The sequence below is a fragment of the Ranitomeya variabilis genome, chromosome 8 (genome assembly GCF_051348905.1).
Source record: "Ranitomeya variabilis isolate aRanVar5 chromosome 8, aRanVar5.hap1, whole genome shotgun sequence".
Taxonomy (NCBI): domain Eukaryota; kingdom Metazoa; phylum Chordata; class Amphibia; order Anura; family Dendrobatidae; genus Ranitomeya; species Ranitomeya variabilis.
The window spans coordinates 33933400-33957935 of record NC_135239.1 but is presented as its reverse complement, the minus strand read 5'-3'; the positions used below and the strand labels follow the sequence as shown (position 1 = coordinate 33957935).

Here is a 24536-nt window from a genome sequence, read left to right as displayed (position 1 = left end):
ATATACATTGATGTTGGGTCATATCTCAGGAACGGAGAGGAGCAGAAACAAAAGAAAAACAGCGCTGGATTCAGGAGAACGGCAGCATTTACACCAGGTAAAAAAAAATACATATTTAGGGCAAGAGATGGGTTCTCTTTAAATAGGTTGGCCTTTTTTATGCTCATTTTTCAGTTCCATGAAATGATGTTTAACGACAATAGGAATTCTAAAATGTGCCAGGGAGTAATGTAGCGCATGCAAACAAAACTAGTGAACTTAATTTAAAATAAAGTCAGACACAAATCAATTAGACTTCAAAAAGGCACAAATTAAAAGAAGAATTTGGAGAAAATAAAAACAGATGAAAAATGGCAAAAATTAGGCAAAAAAGACGCAAATGCAATAATGAATCTTGCCCTATGACTCTGGCGTGAGGAGTTCTGACTGTTGTTCTCTTCCTTCTTGCAGGAAATGATGTATATCTGGAATGGATATGCTGTTCTTGGGAAGCAGAGGGACCTCACCGAAAAGATGTTACTCACATTGAGCAGAGCAGAGGAGAATCTAAAGGGGCACGAACGAGCTACAGGTAGCAAGAGATGTAGTCTAAGGCAAGCACTCATTTTTGGGGTGTTTTTGCATGTTGGGGCACTTGCCTCATTCTTAGGGATTTCAGCTGATTTGTTAGTAAAATGTGTCATAATCCATCGTTAAAGGGATAGCTCATACATTTAAAGGTGTTGTTCCAAATTAATAGGTTATGCCCTATTATTAGGAAATAACTTGTCCTTCCCTAGAACGATGCGTCGATGGTCGAGCATGCCCACACCCACGCCATCATCTATTATTGCTGGAGATATCTGAGCGCTCCATTCAGACAAGGGTCTTCAGGTCCCTATTCTCAGGTTCGCTGGTGGTCTCATTGGTGGATCGCTGCAATCAATAAGTCATTTCCACACATATCGATTGGAAATGACTTATTAATTGGGTACAACCCCTTTCAGGCTTATCCATGGGATATACCATATATGCGTGAGACATACGGGTCTCCCGACTGAGACCCACAATTGTTTCAAAAACTGGACCCCGTCACTTGATGCTATGGGTGCTCCAAACAAAGCAGAAAAAAATAAAGTATAACAAAACTTTTAAAAAGTTACTTTATATGTAGTAGTCCATTAACATTCTATAGAATAATCGGGTCACCCAGGACTATTTAATTCTGTTTTTGGTTACTATGGGCCAAAAATATAACAGGCAAGCAGTTCCTAAGAGACGGAACTACCTGCCTGTTTTACTCGCCGGTGGCTCAGAGCGGTCACTGGCCACTTCTGCTGGTGATTCAGCTGCTCCTCGTTCACAGAACAGCTCTTATTCCAGGCTGCTGTGTCGACGGGGCATCACTGATGTTATGCTGATTGACAGATGGCTCCCCGCAGTTAGGCAGCGGGGAGCTGGGGTGTAAATCAGTATACTATCAGCAGAGCAGAGCTGTGTGACGACGTGACGTCAGAGGAAGCCGTAGGTTCGCCGGTAAGAGGAGTCTGTGACCCCTCTGTGCCAGCGGAGATTGGCACGAGCACAAATGTAAGGCAGGTGGCATCCACATGACTGTTAGTTCTTCGGCCCATAGTAAAAAAAAAAATAAAAAAAATGTAGCGTTTTCGATGCATTTTTTTCTTCTGCTTTTAACAGCATTTTTTCCGCACTAAAATACACTATAACAATATAGTAAGATTGTAGCCTTGTTGCTGTTTTTGTTTTTTGCATTTTCCTCTTTTTTTTATAGCAGTGTTTCTGTTTTAGTACAGAACAGCTTTGATTCTGCACTTAAAATGAAATTGCTTCCACTGATTAAACCAATCCCATCACATATCAAAAGGTTTTTTTTTTAAAGTTTATTTACCATTTATGTAAAGCACCATCAGTGACTTTTGTAAAATGTCCATTCCGCTGGGCATGTCTGATATTTCCCGTAAGAATACGTTTCTTTCATCGTTATTATCCCAGACTTTATAAGTAGAGTTCATTCGATGCCTTTTTGAAGGCGCTGTTCACATAAAGAGCCTCGGCCATCAGTATTTACCGAGGAACATTGCAATATAGAATTCCGAGACATAATGGAAATAAATGTGTTCTGTTCTCTTTGTCAGAGAATGATTTTCTGAGGGACGATCAATGTCTGGTACAACTGCTAAAAGGCTTATGCTTCAAGTATTTGGACATGATGGACGAGGCTGAGGAGTGCTTCAAATACATCCCTGCAAAGTGAGTAAGAAGGAAAGGGGCAAGGAACATCTTACTGTAAATTATCTCTCGTTTTGTCACCTGTGGTGATATATGCCGTATAGGTAAGCGGGGGCGGGACAAAGTCTCTGATTGGCCAAAGGTTTTGCTTATGCTCCTCCCCCTCGGACCCATGATAGCTATTATCTGCTGATACAGCTGATGGCCAGGAGTTGGCGCTTCTGGGAGCCCAAAGTCCCCTCTGCCATATAACCAGACATCATTATTATGCACTAGGACCCTCTATCTACCTTGTGTCATTTATATTTTACACTGTGGATCAGGAGTCTTATAGGGTTTGTCTAGGTCTAGAAAAACAAGGCTGTTTCCTTCTGAGAACAGAGCACACCTGTTCACATGTTGTATCTTGTATTGAAAGCTTAACCACATTGAGGTGAATAGGGCTGAGCTACAATATAACACAATTTGTGTTTCTCAGTTTGAAAAAAACGGCCAAGTTTTTCTACACCTAGACAATCCCTTTAAGTTACACTCTTGCTGACGGCTAGCAGATTTGATTCACCCATTTACATGCACATATAAGTGTGTAATGACCATCTATGTATATGTGACTGGGTCATACAGCACCCATAAAATATGCCCATGGCAGGTTAGTAAAGTAGGTGGTGTGTATGACCTGCAGTTATTTTACACGTTCATGGTTCCTTTGTGTCCTCCCTGCGGAAGTGAAGGGATCAGCTAGATAGACACAAGGTGCTGCCATTCTATATAATACCTCCCTTTTACAGTGAGAAGAAGATTAAATATGACGAATACCTGATACCCAACGCCCTGCTGGAGCTGGCTCTACTGTATCTTCAGACAGACCGGAGGGAAGAGGCCATCAAACTACTTGAAAATGCAAAGTAAGGAGAAATGTGTAATATTGGTTGTCTGTTTATATATATGATGCAAACTTCTCATACTGCAGAAAATGCCTAACCATGTACAAGACAGGTGATAAAGGTAGAGTCAGACCAACGGGACCCCCATTCTCAGGACTACAGGGGGTCCTGAATTCTTGGGTAAATAGGGCAGTAGTTCAAATTTGTGACCATCAATTTAAAGGGAGTAAAATCATTCTGGCAGTATTCTGTGACTGCTGGATGGGAGCCCTGAGGACCACTTTCTACCTGATGGCAGCTGCGGCTCCTCTTGCACAATGTCATCGTTGCAGCGTGCAGCACACATTGTCACAGCAGGCCGGCTAATCACAAGAGCAGCCGCCATGGATGCTGTCAGATAGAAGGTGGTTCACAGTGTTCCCATCCAGCGGTCGCGGTCACAGAACACAGACCAGGTCCTACGACTTTATACACTCATCTCTATCCAAGACTCATTGATGTGCAAGGATTTCTAAAAATTTTTTTTGCTTTTTATTGTCTTGTACTTATTGACTTTTTTTTGCACCAAATTCATCAAAATGACGCACACGTTTCATGAATTTTACACAAAACTAAAAATGCTCTTTTTGTTTTGAACCTTTGTAGAGCAAAAAAAAAAAAACAAACAAACTGCATGCTCTGCTAAAATGATGTAAACTTTGCAAAAAAAAATATTATATATTCAGACATGCATATAATCCCTCAAAGGGGAACTGGAGTACATTCGTGCAAAAAAAAAAATTTTGACTTTTTAAAAAGTTGCAATTAATGAATCCACCGAAAACATAAAAAAAACAGGTGAAACAAACACAAAAGACTTAAAAAAAAGCAAATTAAAAGAAGAATAAGGAACAAACTAAAAACAAGCGAAAAACACCAAAAATAAGTTCAGAGAAAATAGGATAAATGATATAAAGAGCATGCAAAAAGCATGCACCATAAAAATGTACCTCTTTAAAAAATTAGTAAATATTTATTAGACACCCAAATAATAGCACAAAACTATACATGTAAAGAGGGAGAACAAGAAGATCCCCTAAAAAAACAATAAGGCAGGTGAAGGGGAGTGATCGCCTACAGTATCTCCTTGAGACCCTAATACTAAATTGGATACAATCGGATACTTCTAACTTGGACTATGAGCAAAGCATCTTTTTACTTTAGATACATTGTAGCAATACAAGAATCTGTTGCAAATGTCTACACACTCTTAAAGTTACATTTTTCTCTTGTGAATGTTCTTCCACCAGACACAATTACAAGAATTATTCCATGGAGTCTCGAACGCATTTCAGAATTCAGGACGCTCTATTACACGCCAGATCTATTCCGAACGGCTGCTGACGAACGTCCCCGCAGGATAAACCCTCCTAGTATTTATTTTTTCAAGAACTGCTATTTCCCACATAGATGGGATAAGGTAAAAGGACAATGGTGGGCTGTACGCAGGATTCTCTAAATTATTTGTCCAAAGGTGATTTTCCTCGGGGCTTATTGTAGCCAGGATCCTAGAAGTGGCTGCTTCTCCCCGCTTTGATCCTACATTATAGTTAAAAAATTTACCAGCGGGTAACGTGAGAATTTGAATGATCATCAATCAGGGTTTGGATAATGTATTTATACTGTTTCCACATTGCATATAAAATGTCTATATGTTAAAAAAAAAAAAAAAAAAAAAATCAATTTACCTAAATATAAAATTTTACTAAATGCAACAAACACAACAGGGATTCAAGTCAGGTTCATTTTAGTGTTCTACCACTAGATGGTGCTAGGTCACCCCAGCAGAGAAGACTGGACCTTGTCCAAGCCCCTCATTCCATTCTTATCATGGCTGGAGCACTGTGACACTTGTGTTATGCTCTTAAAGAGGACCTGTCATCAGATTAAAAGTGTTCAGTTTTTGCTCTTATTTTATTCCCGCTTCTCCCCTGAGTATTGTTGTTATTTTTTTTTTTAAATCCACCATAGGGTCCCAGAGATATAGACCTTTTTATTCAGCGCTAATTTTTATGGTCTGTTCCGAGTAGGCGTGGCTCAGTGTCGTTATGCAGATCAGCCTAAAGGCACGCCCCCGAAGAATCATTTGAGCCACAGCCCCTGGTAAGAACTGGAAAAATCGGCGCTACATAAACAGGCCCATATCTCTGGAATTATCAGAGGAGCAATGAAAATAAAATAGGAGCAAAAACTGTGGACTTTTGTCCTGATGACAGGTTCTCCTTAAAGAGGGTTTTGCACTACAGTGATAAAATATTGCAAGGATCTACGTGGGTAGAACCGACAGGATGACCGGTTAGAATTAAGGAAGCATTGCAAATTTAATGAGAATCTGTCAGCAGGTTTTCACTAATATGAGAGCTGCGTAATACAGGGGCAGAGACCCTGACTCCAGTGATGTGTCACTTGTCTGTGTGCGGTGGTTTTAATATAATAAGTGTTTAATCAGGAGGAGATTATCACTGCAGGACTAGGTATCTTGTGCTAGGCAGTCCAGCTAATCTGTGTAACCCCGCCCCCACCAACAATTGGCAGCTTGCTGCTAATGTACACAGGAAGCTGCCAATCAGGAGTGTGGGCGGGGTTATGCACAGCTCAGCATTCCTAGCAATACTACATCTACAGTAAACGGGGATTCTATCAAAACTACAACAAGAAGCCCAATAAGTGACACATCTCTGGAATCAGGCTATCTACCCCTACAGCATGCTGCTCTCAGATTCCATGACAAAATCCTGCTAACATTCTCTATAACCCCAATACTCTTACCTCCTGCTATGGAGAAAGCTGCAACACACCAGTAGGTTCTCGTGATCCGCGGGATGTTCCAAGGGTCAGACCCTCACCAACTATACGGAAATACTGCGCCATTGTTATTCATTGGCAATGTTTGCTATTGCTGTGTTCTATTAATACAGGCCGAGAAACAATACCAGACCCAGATCACTGGTGCTGAAAGGAGGCAGCCATGTTCTGCAAGCGGGAGATGAAGCCGAATGGTGAAATTCGGATCACTCCTGCTGTTCGCACTTTGTGACCGCTCCATTCGCAGAATACAGGCTGCTGTACTCAGCCCTACCAAATCTCGTCCACATGCCGCATGAAAAATCTGGAGGAAATGTACTTGTGGGACGCTCAGCAAATGTTACACATAATGAACATATGCAGAGCAACGTCAGAACGAGCGTCAGGCTTCAAAAGCCATGAAGCGTCTAAAAAGTGACCACTCCATTAGGCGGCTCCTGCTTGTAGGTTACTACTACTTAATATGTCAAATTTAAAAAATGCTGGAAAAGACGGCAAAATGTTTTAAAACTACCACTTCAAAAACTCAGCAGATTTAACGCTGTCTATAAGACGTCACGTGCACAGTCACTGCTTGGAAAATTCTTCCTATTCATTTCTATGGGAAATCCACTTTCCTTTTTTAACCTCGTCAGAGTTCTATGGCCAACTAACTCTTTCCCCAAGAGCCGCCGGCCAGTCCATGCAGTGCGATCCTTGTCAGAGTTCTACGGCCATCTGACTCTCCCCAAGAGCCGCCGGCCAGTCCATGCAGTGCGATCCTTGTCAGAGTTCTACGGCCATCTGACTCTCCCCAAGAGCCGCCGGCCAGTCCATGCAGTGCGATCCTTGTCAGAGTTCTACGGCCATCTGACTCTCCCCAAGAGCCGCCGGCCAGTCCATGCAGTGCGATCCTTGTCAGAGTTCTACGGCCATCTGACTCTCCCCAAGAGCCGCCGGCCAGTCCATGCAGTGCGATCCTCTTCAGAGTTCTTCGGCCAACTAACTCTTCGTGTACTCATGCTGCGCTCCTGATGGTGGTCATCATTTCAATACCCCACCCACAAGGAGTTTGGTTATTTCTAGTGATGAGCGAGTGTACTCATTGCTCGGGTTTTCCTGAGCACGCACGGGTGACCTCCGAGTATTTTTTAGTGCTCGGAGATATAGTTTTCATCGCGGCAGCTGAATGATTTACAGCTACTAGCCAGCCTGAGTACATGTGGGGATTCCCTAGCAACCAGGCAACCCCCACATGTACTCAGCCTGGCTAGTAGAAACGAGTATACCCGCTCATCACTAATTATTTCCTAATTCCGGTTACTGAGCTGCAGATATGTCCAGTCGAATGAATTCCCATTGGTTCGGACCAGACCTGGGAGCATCCTACTATGATTCTGAGCCTTGTTCCTCATTCAATTTAGGAAATTGTTGCCAAGAATATTCTAGAAACTTTCATAAGCTTTTTTTTTTTTTTTTTTTTAAAGTTTATATTGAATTTGATGTTTCTTAATGAGAAGGCATTCTGTATTTTTCTAATGTTTGCTCAGAATAAATGGTCCTTTTAATTAAGGACGTGTGTCCGGTGATATGTTTGTTACATTATTTTGGAGGGGGGTTTAGTCCCACATCAACCACAAACCAAATTCCAGTGTGACTGTGAGCAAGATGCCTGTCAAGCAGAGGGCGCTACAGAGGCTGTAGAAAGCGGGCAGATTGTCCGGGAGCCCTGATGCTTCTACAAGCAACAATAAAAAATGTAGGAAATTGCAAAAGAGAGAAAACTAAGAATTTGGTTAACATTACTGTGAACCTTTTTTTTTTTTTTCTCCATTAAACCCCTTCCCACACACACGTGTCTTTCCCCCCTGTTGTGATGGATGGTGAAGTGCGGATTCCGCAGGATTAAATCATACTTAAGTGAACAGCTGATGTGAATGGACAAACTGATACTAATGCCTCCCAATGTCTCCGTGCACAACTCTATATATGTATACTAGCTATTGAACCCGTTCTACGCCCGGGTGGCGAGCATTTATATTGGTATATGATCTCCATCCTGGCAATTGTTACCATCCACCTCTCGTGTCTCCCCTTTTCCTCATAGGTTGTAAGCTTGCGAGCAGGGCCCTCATTCCTCCTGGTATCTGTTTTGAACTGTGATTTCTGTTATGCTGTAATGTCTACAATTCCCCTCTATAATTTGTAAAGCGCTGCAGAATATGTTGGCGCTATATAAATAAAATTATTATTATTATTATGTGCTGCTCCCATCTTGCTCTCCCATCCTGTCATGTGCTGCCCCCATCCTGTCATGTGCTGCTCCATCCTGCGCCCCCATCCTGTCATGTGCTGCTCCCATCCTGCGCCCCCATCCTGTCATGTGCTCCCATCCTGCACCCCCATTCTGTCATGTGCTGCTCCCAACCTGCACCCCGATTCTGTCATGTGCTGCTCCCATCGTGCACAATCATTCTGTCATGTGCTGCTCCCATCCTGTGCCCCCATTCTGTTGTAATGTGCTGCACCCATTCTGCCTGTTCCTGTTTCCATTCTGCCATATGTTGCTCCCATCTTTCTTTCTCCAGCTCTACTGCCCGAGTGCGGCTGTGCTGCGCCGAGTGCGGGGCGGCTGCGCGTGGCTGCTGCGCGTGGCTGCGCCGAGTGCAGGCGGCTGTGCTTACTGCCTGAGTGCGGCGCTGGCTATAATGGATACAGCACCCCTGCAGCCAGCACACCGAGGGCTGACTCCGCCCACTCGCATCACTGGTCACATGCTGGCAGGTATGTTAGGGGGGATACAGGTGTGTGTGTGTGTGGAGCCCCCATGGCCGCTATATTATGGGGGATACGCGGGTGTGTGGAGCCCCCATGGCCGGTATATTGGGGGGGGGCGGGGGGAATAAGTAAGTTCGGCTGCGTCACTCTGGTCCAGACTGAGCAGGCACGGTGCGTCGCGCTTGCGCAGTCTATAAAGGCTTCGGACAGAGTGACGCTCCCACCGTTATATTATAGATATAATTAGTACTCCTATATACACACACATTATACGTATATATAATTAGTACTCCTATTTATCACATATTTGCAGGCTCCCATGCACATTTCTATTAATTCTGGGCTGCTTTACACTGACTGGTTTGGAATAACAGAACAGGCATGAAATGTGTTAGAATGGATATATCTGGAGTAATAATGGTCACTTTCACCCACCAATTTTATGTATTAATCAATAGTGATGAGTGAGCATGCTCAGGCGCTAACAAATGGTCTTCGGCGTTCTCGAAAAATATGGGCAGACAATGATTGGCTGTTCAGCTAAAATAATCTGCAATGCTTTAAAAGGGAAAGCCAAACCAGAGAGACACAGAAGAAAACTGAAGACTACCATTCAAATGGATGGAAGAATAGCCAGAATAGCAAAGGCTCGGCCAATGATCAAAGACAGACTCCAATTACCTGTGACTGTTAGAAGACGCCTGTGTGAAGCTAATCTCTTTGCAAGAAGTCCCCACAAAGTCCCATTGTTAAAAAAAAACAAAAAAAAAAAACACAAACACGACATGTACTGAAGCGGATACAATTGGCCAAAGAACACATCAACTGGACTAAAGAGAAATGGAGAAACATTTTATGAACTGATGAAAGTAAAATTGTTCCTTTGGGGTACAAGGGCAACAGTTCGTCAGACAACCTCCAAACTCTGCATTCAAGCCACAGTACACCCTGCACACAGTGAAGCATGGTGGTGGAAACATCATGATATGGCCATGTTTCTCTTACTATGGTGCCGGACCTATTTACCGCATACCAGGGATCATGTACCAGTTTGTACATATTAAAATACTTGAAGAGGTCATGTTTGCCTTACGCTGAAGAGCAGATGCCTTTAAAATGGGTGTTTCAACAAGACAACGACCCTAAACACACCAGAAAACAAGCAAAACCTTGGTTCCAAAAAAACAAAATTGAGGTTATGGAGCAGCCAGCCCAATCCCTGGACCTTAATCCCAATAGAACACTTGTGGGGTACATCAAAAATGCCATTTCTGTGGCAAAGTCAACAAATGCCAAAAAATAGTGGGATGTAGCCCGAGAATCCTGGGCTGGAGTAACAGGTGACAGGGGCAGAAGTTAGTTGACAACTGCAATACAGTTGTCAACCAGTTTGTCTGCAATACAGATGTGAAGCAGTTTTTAAAACAAAAAACAAACTGGGTATACAACTAAATATTAGGTTAGTGATTCAGAGGAATACTAAATTGTCATAAAAATAGTATATTGCGAGTTTGTAAAGACAGGTGCAGACACTTTTTGTTAAACAGCCCCATGCTCATTGTTTGTTATTTTCTGAAAGTAGTTCTCTACGTTTCTCTTCATGTTTGATTTAGAAAACAGTGTGCCATGTTCTCAATGCATGGAAATAAAAAAATTAGTGTGAATATTTTGTGATTAACACTACTGTACACCCATGGAGGTTAAAATGGCCTCTCTGGTGAATGGGCATCTATGGAAGCTTTCCTGTCACAGATGAAACATATAAATAATGACACACCGTGAAGAGTGCTGGAAGCAGCTTGTGTCCTTCTGAACCCCGATACAACTTATCATTGTAATTTTCAGCCAGGGAAGCTGAAATCCTTCACCCTAGAAGACGAGTCTGTATATAAAACCACAGTTCCTGGCATCTGAGAATTTCCCGGCTTTCACAACGCAACCACTTAAGCAAGATGTGAACATGTAGTTTCTCCAAATGTGAGGACATCCGGCAATCACGTAGTCTGAGGCTCTGAAGAGCTCTTACAATACACATCAATGTGGTCTGGATATCGGTGTTGAATCTACAGCTACAATCACATCAGTGCACATGTGCCAGAGCGAGACGTAGACCCACTTGTCCCAGAACGAGACGCAGACCCACTTGTCCCAGAGCGAGACACAGACCCACTTATCCCAGAGCGAGACGCAGACCCACTTGTCCCAGAGCGAGACGTAGACCCACTTGTCCCAGAGCGAGACGTAGACCCACTTGTGCCAGAGCGAGCCGTAGACCCACTTGTCCCAGAGCGAGACGTAGACCCACTTGTGCCAGAGCGAGCCATAGACCCACTTGTCCCAGAGCGAGACGTAGACCCACTTGTCCCAGAGCGAGACGTAGACCCATTTGTGCCAGAGCGAGCCGTAAACCCACTTGTGCCAGAGCGAGCCATAGACCCACTTGTGCCAGAGCGAGACGTAGACCCACTTGTCCCAGAGCGAGACGTAGACCCACTTGTCCCAGAGCGAGACGTAGACCCACTTGTGCCAGAGCGAGACGCAGACCCACTTGTGCCAGAGCGAGACGTAGACCCACTTGTGCCAGAGCGAGACGCAGACCCACTTGTCCCAGAGCGAGACGTAGACCCACTTGTCCCAGAGCGAGACGTAGACCCACTTGTGCCAGAGCGAGACGCAGACCCACTTGTGCCAGAGCGAGACGCGGACCCACTTGTGCCAGAGCGAGACGCAGACCCACTTGTCCCAGAGCGAGACGTAGACCCACTTGTCCCAGAGCGAGACGTAGACCCATTTGTCCCAGAGCGAGCCGTAGACCCACTTGTGCCAGAGCGAGACGCAGACCCACTTGTCCCAGAGCGAGACGTAGACCCACTTGTCCCAGAGCCTGCTTCTAGCAAAATATGGAAAGGGTTTTGTTTTTGTTTATTTTAAATTCTTGAAACACTGATTTTAAAGTAGCTATTGACAGCATTTCAGGATTTTTTTACGCCCGTTAGGAAATTGTGCACTAGAGCAGCTGCAATTGATGGTCATGTATACAAGACAAAGATGATCCCTGCTCCACCAGTGCGGTTTATAGGTTTTAATCTTCCTATATGGCACAATAAACCATCAGTCCTATGGATGATATATAATACTAGCGATCCGGCCACAGTTTGTAGCTCTGACAGCTGCGGAGCCCACCAGGCAGCTAGACTGTGGGATGAACTCGCTGTACAAAATGCCATACACAAGGCATCTTATTGACAGGACAGAACTGTACTGTAACAGACGCATCAGAGCGGGTTGCAGATTTTCAAGAGCTGAAATGCTGAGAACAGGGACTTTTCAGTGCTGGGTATTAGGCATTTTGAAGCAGAGCCAAGTCAGGGTATTAAACCTTCGGTATACACAGCTTTAATCTGATGCTGAGCTAGCAACACCACTGTGAAAGGCCGATGAAAATACAGTCCAATTTTAGACAAAATAAAAAAAAACAAAAAAACAAAAAACATACTGTAGTGATTACATGTAACACAAATGAAGGTTAATCCCTCCAGAGTCAGCGGCTGCCCCAAGCCAGCGTATGGCTAGGTCCTCACTGACGGGGAAGGGGTTAATAGAGACAAAACATAAAAGCAGAAAAGGCGACGAAAAATCAGTCAATGTTCGGTTAATGGATCAAGCGCCGCACAATTCTGCCTTGCAACACGAAACTGGTGCCGGCGGCCTATGGGTACGCAGAGCCGCACGGGTGAGGAGCCTGTCCTGCAATATCAAACTTCACGTTACAGAGACCTAAGGCCGTGAAATTCCATTTCCAATGGAAAGAAATAATAATAATTATAATAATATAATAAAAGGTGCAAATATCTCCTCCGCTCCAGGAGCCCGGCGAGGACATTTCTGGGAGCCAGAGGGTTAAAACTAGTTCTGTGCCAGTTTTGTCCGCCAGACTGATTTTTTTTTTGGCACGGAGGCGCCCTTGACCCCGAGGGCCGCAGTTTGTCTGTTGTCACACTCTGGCCCCATCACTATATATGTTGAGGGGTATAGTATGATGTGTGGGGGGGGATGCATCTACAATGGGTTTTCGCACCCCCTATAGGCTAGGTAAAGCAAGATGTTTGGATGAAGCTGGGATGAACGAGCAGCTCCTCTTGTGAATGTCCACATCGGGAAACGATAAGACGGCAGTTCTGGGTCGATAGCACCACTCCAGGCTGGATACTTGGCGCAGTGTTCAGAACAAGGCAAAGCTTCGCCCCCTACATTTATAGACACACACCTCCACGAATTCACTTTGGAACAACATAACAGGTCATTACAGGAGGGGGCGGGAGGCGCCGAGGATTTGTGGAAAGTAGAAGGCAGGGAAGGGAATCGCGATCAGCATTTTCCTTACTAGTCAGGACTTGCACCAACACTTAAAAAGACGGAGCGGCGTTTCTTGTGCACGGGAGGAACCGGTCGCGAGTTGTGTAATGGGATCTGCTGCTCGCGGTTCAGTCTGCGGTAAACGACGAGTCTTCTCGATATTCGGTGTATGCTCTGCTTCGCCAGCAGATATGTCGGTAGTAGGGCCGGTGTACATTCTCCTATGGTGTGGATCTCGCTCCCCCAAACAGGCTGATCCCTCAGCAGCCATGTCTCCTTTGCCACCTCCGGGGACAAGCTCAGTTAGTCTCGTAAGAGGAGAGCAGCGCTGCATCCACCGGCTCCATGCAGGAAGGGCAAGTGAAGGAACGCATGAGCCAGTCATCTATACAGTCCATGTGGTAGATGTGCATGCAGGGAAGGAATCGTATGGGGTCGCCATACACAAAGTCCATCATACAGATCACGCACCTGCGGACGACAGAGGAAAGAGAGCACGTTACAGATCGGGTATTATTCGGAGCCCTTTATTAGACCATGCAAACAGCAAGCGCCAAACGATACGAGACACATACGGAGAGAACCAATGTCTTGCTCCACACCCTCCATTCCTGACCTTGCATTTATTTTACCGTATAGTCACTTTACTGCCACAATCCTCCCCCGAGCAACAATATACTAGTCAGTACTGGCGTAGAGAAGATCCCGTCCCACTACCTACTCCTCCTGGACAGCCTTGAAATTAGAGGGCGAGGCGGCCTCCTTCACCTGAGACAGGGTGTTTGTGCCCGCTCCGTATCGCTGCTAAAGTGTTAAACTTGGCTCTGCTACATTTGTAAATGATAAAGGCATAAACAAGGTTTTACCGGCAGGACTATTCCCTGCAGACACGGTGCAAGAGTGCACATCACACAGGAGACACCTGGCGATGTAGTCTCGTCCCGCTTTTGTGCCTGGGGCTCTGGTTCTGTAGGCCGACGTTCATCTATAAAAGTTATGTCTTAAAAATGAAGCTTCCCGCGGCCAATAATGTCAATCAACCCTAAAAGTCAAAGCTTAATGCTCCGCTCATGTGTACAGGGGGCTGTCAATGTGAGTTCTTACGACGTATTGGGGGAATTACTGATACCAGAGACTTGTAGATTCAGGAGCCTCATAGGGCGATTTATCATGTCGCTGTCTGAGCCCACCCCGAGATAGCTGCCAGCTATACCTCCAGACCTTCCCATTACATATGCACGCTTAGGCGAGAGCGTCCTTAATAAAGAAAGGCCGCAAGTCCTCGTCCAGGGTGAAGTCAGGACGCCACCATGAATATTGTATGGCCACCTTAACGCCAGTCTACGAAGATCTGAATTTCCCCTGCGCACATTGGGGAGATATTATAGAGGAACTAAGGCTAAAACTGAACCCCAGTATTTCTTTAGAAAGTGCTCTTGAAGTCAGACATTTAACCTATTTACCAGTAGTTTTCATTTTAAGGATTTTTTTGAGGAGGCCAGGATCACACTAGTGCAATAATTTCCTTTTTAAAGATGCCCTCCCAAAGTTATCCTATATACATAGAATAAAGAATAACTTGCTAAATATATCCTGGGTGTCCGACCGTTGGGAACTATACTCCCATCTTAAATGAAGATGGTGCGACCTCTGCTCCTTTCATGGTCTACAGGACTGCTGAAAATAATGAATTGTTGCACTCTGCTTTCTATGGCAGTCCCATATTCAATAAAAGAGAGGAGGTTGAGCAGGTACTGTTGTATTCAAGACTGGGCTATACAGAACCCTACGCTCGGGTCTAATAGGGGTCTCGGTCGCCCACCAGTGATCTGCAAGTATTCTATAGATAAGGGAGAATATCAATGGATAGGGGATAACTTGTGATCTTGGAGAGAAAAAAAAAAAAGTTTAAGAAGGGTATTTCCATTGTATACACTTATGGCATATCCACGAGATGTATACTGACCCCACCAATGGGACCTGCGTCCATCGAGAACGAAGCCCTAGCTCTGGTGGAATACGTGACAGTATGACGCCATGATGTCAGTGTGAATAAAGCCTGTAAAAGATCCCGACACGTTCTACAGTACATGTATGTGTGGGAGAACTCACTCTCTTATCTTCTTCTCCGATCCATCTCTGCCAGGGTCGTACACTCCTTTGGGCAGGTGCTGAATGAGACCTATTCGTTGAGCTATTCTGATCTGCTCCTCTTCGGTCAGTTGAGTAGCTAGCCGGGTCTGGCTTGGCGTTGGGTGATACACGGGCACCGGAGCCTGCTCCTAAAAGACAAAGGAAAAAAAAAAAAAATGAAAAGGCAAATTACACCTATAGAGGAGACATTACTCAGCACCAAACACTATCAGGGTGGAGAACAGGGTTTTGTTTTTTTATTCTGGTATCTCGCTATGTGTTTAGTAAGGAAAACAGTCTGAGAAAGCACCGGCTGCTGTAACCAGCTTGCTCTGCACTAATTATCCAGAATCGGAAAGTCCAGCATATTCCACAGAACAAAGTTTACCTAGGAGTTTTTGCCAAAAAATCTTAACCAATCGTTAACTTGGATTCATCATTATGGGTGCCAACAGCACGAAATCTGCCATCTTATCACTGGGTGATCTTTCTATTTATAATGAATCTGTCAGCAGGTTGTCATGTAATCCAAGAGCAGCATGATTTAGGGGCAGAAATCCTTACTATGCTGCGTCTTCACTTTAATACACTACGTGTTTTATCAGCAGATTATCACTGGAGGACTAAGTGTCTTGTACCTCCTGGTCCAACCACGCCCTCCACCGATCAGCAGCTGTCAATATTCAGTGTACACAGAAAGCTGACATCACTCCCGACCATCATTTGGCCGCTTCCTGCTGACCTGATTCTTTTTCTAAATGGAAGTATCAGTCACATTGGTCTATAATAAAAATCTGTTAAGTGTGACACTCCTTGCATTGTAGTTCGGCCACCAATGATACACTGCAGCGGTGGCTGGTAACCTAGGCAACAAGCAGTAAACAAAACCTCTCCATTCTATTTTTACAAGCATTTTGCAATTTTACCGAATACCACCCCTTTAACAAAACATTCTGTCCCTATAAAGCTTTGTCAGCCCTTGTGATAACCCAATAATTGAGTGGCAATTAACATATATAGTGGTTAGTATAAGGAGCAGACAGCGTCTCTTTTTTATGGTCTTGTGCAGAGAGTTTGACACAAGAACACCCCAATTTATTCCTAGGTTCAAGTTGCCCATTGTGCCATATTCACAGCTGCCGGGCATCAAAAATCACTTCTATACATGAGAGTGGATTTCGCTTGGCAAAATTTCTGCAATGAAAATCTGCCGCTTGTGAACCCCATTTGCACGTTCAGAATCTGACTTGGGATTTTGAAAGTGGATTTTGAGCGTAAATTAAATTCCAATCAAATCTGCTAATTCTCGCGCAGACTGGCAACAGTCTCGTGTCAGCGGATTTGGATCAATTTGGACAACATGGAGTGGATTTGCCATAGGATTGTATCAAGTCCCCGTTAGAATAGCGGCGCTCTGCTATGAATGCGTTATCTTCCATAGAGGACGGTATACACGTTTTTCCAGGAACAAAGCTCGGCTGAGCCTTAGTCTGGGCTTATACGTGCCAGCTGCAAAGCGCAATCATCTTCCCGCGCAAAGACGTAGAAGACTGTGCTGTTCCCCGAGGCGCGGACGGAGTGTCGGGTGCGATTCGATACGCACCAGCTCAGAGTGTGCACTTTCTAATGGCCCACAATGGAAAGCTTTGCATGCCAAGTAGGGTCACGGCATCATTCGCCACCGAACACAAGCTATCACTTCACAAAACTCTAGCCGGCGGGTAAGCCAGACCTAAGTAATCTATTGGATTAAGTTACGCATTCTCTCACTGCCGCTATTTAGTTTATTTTGCTGGAATCAATTGTTTTGGTCTGTCTTCAGCTGGAGTTGGATGGAGAGGTCTGACACATCCAATTATCCGGAGGAGTCTGCCCGGCCTGGGCAGTCTAGGCTTAAGATGTAATGTGCCAGACAGCAGCGTCTCCTCCCAGGCCAGCTGTCTCCGGAGGCCATGCCAGTTGCTGCCGTCTTACACCATTAAATCACCAGAATGCTGACACACGTGCAATAAAAGAGGCTTCTGCCGCCATATCCCTCCCAGCACTCAGCCTCTCAAGAAATGCAAGCTCATTTGACTGTAAAACAGTTGTGTAATTGTCAAACCCTTAGGAATAGCTTAAGAATACTTGAAAGGATCTCTTCTTCTGGTAAGAAAAGTAATGTACATGCACCCCCCCCCCCCCACCCAAAGGAGAAACGAGCAATAAGAAGCTGGTAATGGTCCGCACACCAGATGTTGCTGAAATATACACCTCGGACAACTCGCCATTATCCTGGATTCCTCCCGGACGTGCCCCACTTCCCTTCTACTGGCGTTGGTATCATGAGCCGCAGTTCACAGCTGCATACATAAAAATGAGAAGGAGCCTAAGGGTTAATCCACACGGGACAGAATTGCGGCAAATTTTAAGTGCAGAAAAAGAAAAAAAAATCTGCAGCGAGATACAGGAGCAGGAAAGCGGAGGGGATTTTATACAGATGGAAATTAAATTCCCATGCAGATTTTAACATCCGTAGAGTATAGATTGCTGCTGCAGATTCTCGCCATACGTCATGTTCTCACACAGATTGTTTTTTATGTCAAATTAAGAGAATATTCTGCTCCAAAATCCACTTCAAATACGCTTTGAATAAGCTCCGTAATCATTTCAATGGGATAACGGTCTCATAAGGCACAAGGGGCTTATTTTTCCACGTGGGAAGAGAAGTAAAGTCAATTCTTGGGGAGTTTCTTCTTGAAAAACTGCTCCAATTTTGACTTCTGAATCAACTGAAGAGGAAAAAATGCTTCATACATAAAGCACCAATGGCTGAGTGCTGCGGCCCGGCTGAGTGCTGCGGCCCGGCTGAGTGCTGCGGCCCGGCTGAGTGCTGCGGCCCGGCTGAGTGCTGCGGCCCGGCTGAGTGCTGCGGCCCGGCTGAGTGCTGCGGCCCGGCTGAGTGCTGCGGCCCGGCTGAGTGCTGCGGCCCGGCTGAGTGCTGCGGCCCGGCTGAGTGCTGCGGCCCGGCTGAGTGCTGCGGCCCGGCTGAGTGCTGCGGCCCGGCTGAGTGCTGCGGCCCGGCTGAGTGCTGCGGCCCGGCTGAGTGCTGCGGCCCGGCTGAGTGCTGCGGCCCGGCTGAGTGCTGCGGCCCGGCTGAGTGCTGCGGCCCGGCTGAGTGCTGCGGCCCGGCTGAGTGCTGCGGCCCGGCTGAGTGCTGCGGCCCGGCTGAGTGCTGCGGCCCGGCTGAGTGCTGCGGCCCGGCTGAGTGCTGCGGCCCGGCTGAGTGCTGCGGCCCGGCTGAGTGCTGCGGCCCGGCTGAGTGCTGCGGCCCGGCTGAGTGCTGCGGCCCGGCTGAGTGCTGCGGCCCGGCTGAGTGCTGCGGCCCGGCTGAGTGCTGCGGCCCGGCTGAGTGCTATTAAGGCCTCATTAAGAAGTCATTTTCTCTAGTATGTAAAAAATAGAAAGATTATTTTGATCTGAGTTTGGTCCAAGAGACATCAGTTTTTACCGTGAGTGGAGTAAGGGGAAAAAACGAAAAACAAACAAAAAAAAGCTCCAGTCTCCTTTCAGACAGTCTGAAAATAAGCCCTCACCCTGATGTCATTGGAGGCTTTTTTTGTAGACCAATGGACTTGCATTGCCAGTTTTGTTCCAGCCCTCGGATCGAAATCGGACATTTCTAAGCAATTTCTGAGTGGGCAGATTTTATTTTTTTTTGCAGTAGAGAAAAATAAAACATGATACGTGAATAGTAAGAATGAACACAGACTATAAATGGGTGAAAAATTGATTCGGCACAGTCATGGAAAACAGTCCGTTGGCATGTATCTCTCTGAAGGTACTGGTTCTTCTTGGAAGAGATACCACTGGTGTTGAGTGTCTTGCACGCAATGCACCGTAGGACAAAATATGCAAATTAGCTCCCCTCCAGAAGGAACAAACTCTCTGTAGTGCCACTTAATCTACTCTTTACAAAAAAAATGCATTGTCACAGAAAGCTTCCCGAAACCTATCCTTATGGTGGGCCATAAATGTTCGGCTGGTAAATAAAGGGCAAGATTCTATAATCTGGGAAGATGTTAATTGTGGGATTGTGTCTTGTATAATACGCCTAGAGCTCTCTGCGCAGTCATAAAACGAGGAAGAGATCACATTAATATCCATTAAAACGGTTCAGAAAAAAAAAAAAAGACTATTCCACTGTGCATTGACTTCTGCCAACTAGAAGCTGAAGTGCCGGGTTACGTAACCGGGAAAAAAACGCAAATAAACAAAAAGAGCTCGGAGGTAGTGTTTACAGCCGACCAGAAACCATCGCACTCCACCCTGACCCACAATAAGTGCTACTTATAAACTGTGCGGAGGCTCGATGGAGTCTGGCCGGCCCGGATAACAATGAGAAAACTACAGCAAGTAAACCGCAAACTTACACTGAAGTCTATGGAGCAAACTATCATGGTTGGATTTTGTGATGGCCACGGGTCGGAACGAGACGATAGATATTCAATGTTCTGTCTCACGTTGTGGTGTGATGAGGGTCACCATGTAGTCTGAGTAGTCTGAGTCTAAACCCAAAAGATCCCATCAGGCCTCAGACGTGGTGCACCCTTAGAAGATGACGACGACCTGCAGGAATGCATTAGTTGAATTCTGCAGAAGTTGGAAGAGCTTCTAGTGAAAAACCGGTTTAATGGAAAAAAAAAATGTTCAACCTTTTCTCGAGTTAGAATATTCTAGATCTGTCAAACAAAACATGCTGGGGGTTGTAGTCTTGCAACAGAGCCGGAGTCAAGACGTTTAACCAGTTCCAGACCAGGTCATTCCACTTCTCCCCTTCGTGATTAAACACATTTTTCAGGTTTCTCATAAATGCAGTTTAAAAAAAAAAAAAGTTATACATTTTTCTCTCATTCAAATAACGTTTGCACCCTTTTTATCTGTGATACTTTTCACCCGATTTGTATGTTAGACTCATGAACTGATATGCATTCTAATATTTGTTCCCCATTCCAAAATTTTTACATATTGGGCAGTTTTTTCCCCCAACCAGGACAAAGCTTGTAAAAAGATTTGGAATGGCAGCACTCTTCTGCTATTGATTTCACACATTGTTCCCCAATATACCCCCCACCAAACCTCTAAGGGAATAAGAAACATTTTTCAGACTACAGTTCAATATTTACAGTATTTTTTACTCGATATTCCCAGTAACTGGGGCTGGTAGATTAGCCTCAGTTACAGAGGAAACTCAGGCTCCTGTCTGCATAGTAGAATTGACAGTCTCCGAGAAGCTCCTGCTCCCTCCATACACCCTGCGGTCACAACCACTGGGTCCAGAGGATGAAATGTAAGTGCTTCCTAATACTCTACACACTGTGCTGTGTATCCAGCGATAAGGAAGGCAGAGGCGGTAATAAACCCTCTCTACCTTCTCTATGGAATGTCCAGCTGCGCCTCGTGACAGCCAGCTGCCCACACACGCATGATCTTGTGTAGCTGTTATATTGTGCAGTGATGTTTTTTGGAACATCATTTCAGATTACAATTAGTTTTGAGCGAGCATGCTCGGGGCTATCCAAGTGTCTTCGGTATGCTCAAAAAAGATGTTCTGAGTCCCTGCGGCTGCGCTGCATGTCTCGTGGCTGTTCGACACTGCAACGCATGCAGTGATTGTGTTGCAGCTTTCGAACAGTTGTGAGAAATGAAGCCGCGGGGACTCGGAACATATTGTTTGAGCAGCATACCGGAGACACTTGGATAGCCCCGAGCATGCTCAGATAACACCTTATTCCAGCACGCTCGCTCAGCACTAATTAGAATGCAAACTTTCTTGACGTTTTTAGTCTATGGGCATGTTTGGAAGCAATTGAAGGGTCTAGGCAAGACAAAAAAAAAAAAAATGTATGCTCCCCTGCAAGCTAAGCAAAAGAGTTATCTGTAAGCTCCCATAACTGTGAATTAACAGTAAAATTGCACAGTCCGTTTTGCAGATGTGCCAGAAGTATCCATAGGGAGACCCTGAATACTAAGGCAGTGTTCTTTTAACCCCCATATGACTAGTATACGTTCCTGTACCTGTTTGGAATAGATAAGCAGTCAACATTATTCCATAGATGGGAGTCCACGGTAGCAAAAAGAGAAATCCAGCGACGTACTGCAATGTGAATAAGCCACAATAATAAAAACGCATGTGCTGTGAATGCAATGGGACCAGTCTGACCGTACACACGATTATTGGTGAATATTACATATGGCCTTCTGATGCCGTTTGTCACATCAACGGCGAACCCTTTAATTGGAAAGCTGCCGATTGCTACGAGTTTTGGTCCTGAAAAATGTCCAGGCCTTCCATCAAGAAAAAGAGATCTATATCAAACTTTGCTTCTGTGTGCGGAGCAGGAATTAAAAAAGCGGCAACTGATCTGTAACCACTGAGCAAACAGACAAGGATCGATGAGATGCTTTTTTTCCCTTTGTTTGAAGGCTCAGAAGTCATTTACGTTGGTACAAATACTGATTATGTGTCTGTCCTACTACAGTATAATGACAAAGCGTTGAACGCCCTCAACAAGCTGTGAATTTGAAGCCCGACTGTCCAAACTATGACTAGGTTTTACAGATTACAAAGATCCAGGGCCAGAGAGGCGGAATATGCGATACATACAGAAAAAGAGGTCAATCAGTGTTGGATGGCGGCTCTCGGTGGTAATCCGGGGGATAAAGATTAGAGAAAGATTACAGAGCTCAGAGCGATTGGGAAAAAAAAAAAAAAAACATAAAACCTAGTTCCGTTGTAGGAAACAACTTGTTAAAAATCCCAAAGCTTAAGTAAAAGATGCTGCGGCGGCGGAGATAAACTACACGAGGCTGCCCAAAATAAGTCCCATGCAGCAGTCGGAGGGAATGGACGGAGATCGGCATCTACGGGGCCGTAAACTAGCACAGTTCTAAAGTGGAAATTATTCCAAGTCCTGTAGCAAAAGGTTTTAAATGGCTGCATCACAATCAACAATTATTATTATCTACCCACAGAAGAGATGATAGCCTGAAAATAAGCACTGTGTGAAGGGGGCAGTTGGGAGCATGTGCGACCACTACTCCTATAGACTTGATGCGATGGTGGTCGTACATGCTCGTTACTGCGCCTTTTTCCAGGGACTTTGTGAAAAACCATCAGACCACTGCAGCCAATTACTGGCCACACTGGTGACTCTAAAGGGGCACAAAATGCACTTGTCAAGAGACTATTTGTCTCATCTTTACTGGATCCTGGAACAGAAAGTGGCAGGGGACTAAGCCATGGAGCATCCTAGGCCCCCATCAGATGAATGGGGGTGGCTTATGGATATGTTTAATGAGTTTTTCCAGGCGGATACATTAAACCCATGACTCAGAAGTGACATTTTTAATTTCTGACTTTAGTATATGGTCAGTATTACAATGGGTCTGTAGGTCACACCTCTAAATCTGTTCGGAATATAGTCTGAAATAGAAGCAGAAATGCTTATGAAAAGGACGTCTGGCCACCGAGAGTAGCCAGAATCGGTGAGGTACTTGTCTCTCCATCCTGATTACTTAGGAACCCGAAACCAAAAGCTGATCTACTAATAGATCACCAGTGATCGACTGAAGGTGGTCAGCAGCAACAGCTTCATTCCCCTGCAGTGCCCCCACTGGAAAAATTAAGCATTACACAGTTCCTAGTGAAATTAATACACTGTGTATTCGTATTAAGAGACGACTTACAGTCACTTTCCGCTCTGTAAATTAAACAGCGAAGTCCTTGTATGTATTAAGTCCGGATTATAGTTTTCAAAACCAGACAACGGTGTAACACAGATTAGGACTATTACAGGCACTATTATTAGCGAGTACGGACTGGCACCACGTCAGCACAGACCGGGTGTATTGTACTCCACAGTTACACCCACACCAGACTGCCAACCTCAACCATTCCTCCTCTCATTGTAAAAGCCGAGGTTATGGAGTCATGCCTTCTAAACAGAGGTCTAGCACCATGGCCTGGTGTAAATGTGTCACTAGCAAGGCCTGACATGTGGAGTCTTGTGAACTACCTCTTACATGACGCCTATTTTTTTGGACTGGAAAGTTGGATAATGGCGAGTGTCAGACATTGGACAGGAAAAGATCTCGGTTCTCCTTCCAACATTTGAGCCGAGACACTAGACTGTGGCCTGATCCTCTAATTATTGATTAGATCCACTAACCACAGACTCTGATCAGTTTTATTAATTTTATAAAAGCTGATCTGGCAAACCGTGGTCTGCTCAGAATTCTTGCCTCGTCCTCCAGGTAACGTCCTATACAACAAGCCGGCATAAAAGCCACACAAAATAGGGATCAAAGAGCAGTGAAATCCGCTTTTCTGTAATTGCAGCTTCCTCTGGCTGTGCGCAATATGAAGGTGACATCAAGAACACAATTATGGGCTTGGCACATCAGAGCCGAACAAAAACACAATTCTGACTATTTGTTATCTCCTTTTTGCAGCGGTGCTGGGATTCATCTACCTTTCGTGTGATCGTTATCCCGACCATCTATAGGACGGAGGCTTCTGTTAGTGCTGCTCTGCAGATACCTGGACTTCTCCCCAGCCACTGCAGGTTTGCAACTTTATGCAAAGTCTATAGTGTTAGGTACGAGCTCGGCATTATTTAAAAGGCGTTGTCCAGGACTAACATGGATGGCCTATCCTTCGGATCAATGTCTAATCCATTGGAGAGCAACACGTGACACCCCCGCCGACAGAGCTGAGCAGAATAGGATAGTGGCCACAGCTGGGTGCTGCATATCCACCCCAAGTCATATGAATAGGGGGCAGATATACAGTACACGGCCACTATTCCAGTGATGGAGCTACCCAACTGAGTAGTCCCAATCAACGCCAGCACTAGTGGATCGCCAGGGGTGCTAGGTGTCGCATCCCCACTGATCACCTATGATAAAGAAAATCCATCAATGCTAAGGTCCCAGACAACCCCTTTAAGAAAGCTCATCCACTACATATGGTGGAAAAAATGACAAAGCGGATCATAATACCATCCCAGTGTTCGTACTAAGGGTACCATGGATAGGAATGGCTGGAGCTCAGCATCACAGGACCAGAAGTTATACTGGGGGTGTAGGTCAACGTCTCAACTATTATATCACAAAGGAATAGATCTGAGAAGTCAGAGCCCCTTGGTTTTCTCTGGGTTCAGAATCTTCCATGTACACTATACATGTAGACTCCATAAAATGAGGTTAGAACTTTCATCATGTTATAATTTCTCAAAAAAAAATTCTACTTTTTTTTGCACACAAAAAAAGAAAAAAAAAACAAACACACAC

The 24536-nt window shown here is 45.0% G+C and overlaps 2 protein-coding genes across 4 annotated transcripts in view; one reads left to right on the top strand and one right to left on the bottom strand.

The window, feature by feature from the left end:
* TTC39A (tetratricopeptide repeat domain 39A) overlaps window positions 1–4809 on the top strand; it is a 69942-nt gene extending 65133 nt beyond the window's left edge. Inside the window, exons 15-18 of one of the 3 annotated variants that reach the window (XM_077276194.1) lie at window positions 451–571; window positions 2136–2250; window positions 3018–3134; window positions 4403–4809. In XM_077276194.1, coding sequence (XP_077132309.1) covers window positions 451–571; window positions 2136–2250; window positions 3018–3134; window positions 4403–4496 — 447 coding nt within the window. In that variant the 3' untranslated portion in view covers window positions 4497–4809. The remainder of the gene's footprint in view (window positions 1–450; window positions 572–2135; window positions 2251–3017; window positions 3135–4402) is intronic. The other 2 variants (XM_077276193.1, XM_077276195.1) reach the window with 2 other exon arrangements.
* Window positions 4810–12087: 7278 nt separating this feature from the next.
* The window catches only part of RNF11 (ring finger protein 11), a 32567-nt gene continuing 20118 nt past the window's right edge, over window positions 12088–24536 (bottom strand). The window contains exons 2-3 of the mRNA XM_077277542.1: window positions 15183–15352; window positions 12088–13541 (exon numbers count right to left, since the gene is read on the bottom strand). Of these exons, the coding sequence (XP_077133657.1) occupies window positions 13370–13541; window positions 15183–15352 (342 nt within the window). The 3' untranslated portion in view covers window positions 12088–13369. The remainder of the gene's footprint in view (window positions 13542–15182; window positions 15353–24536) is intronic.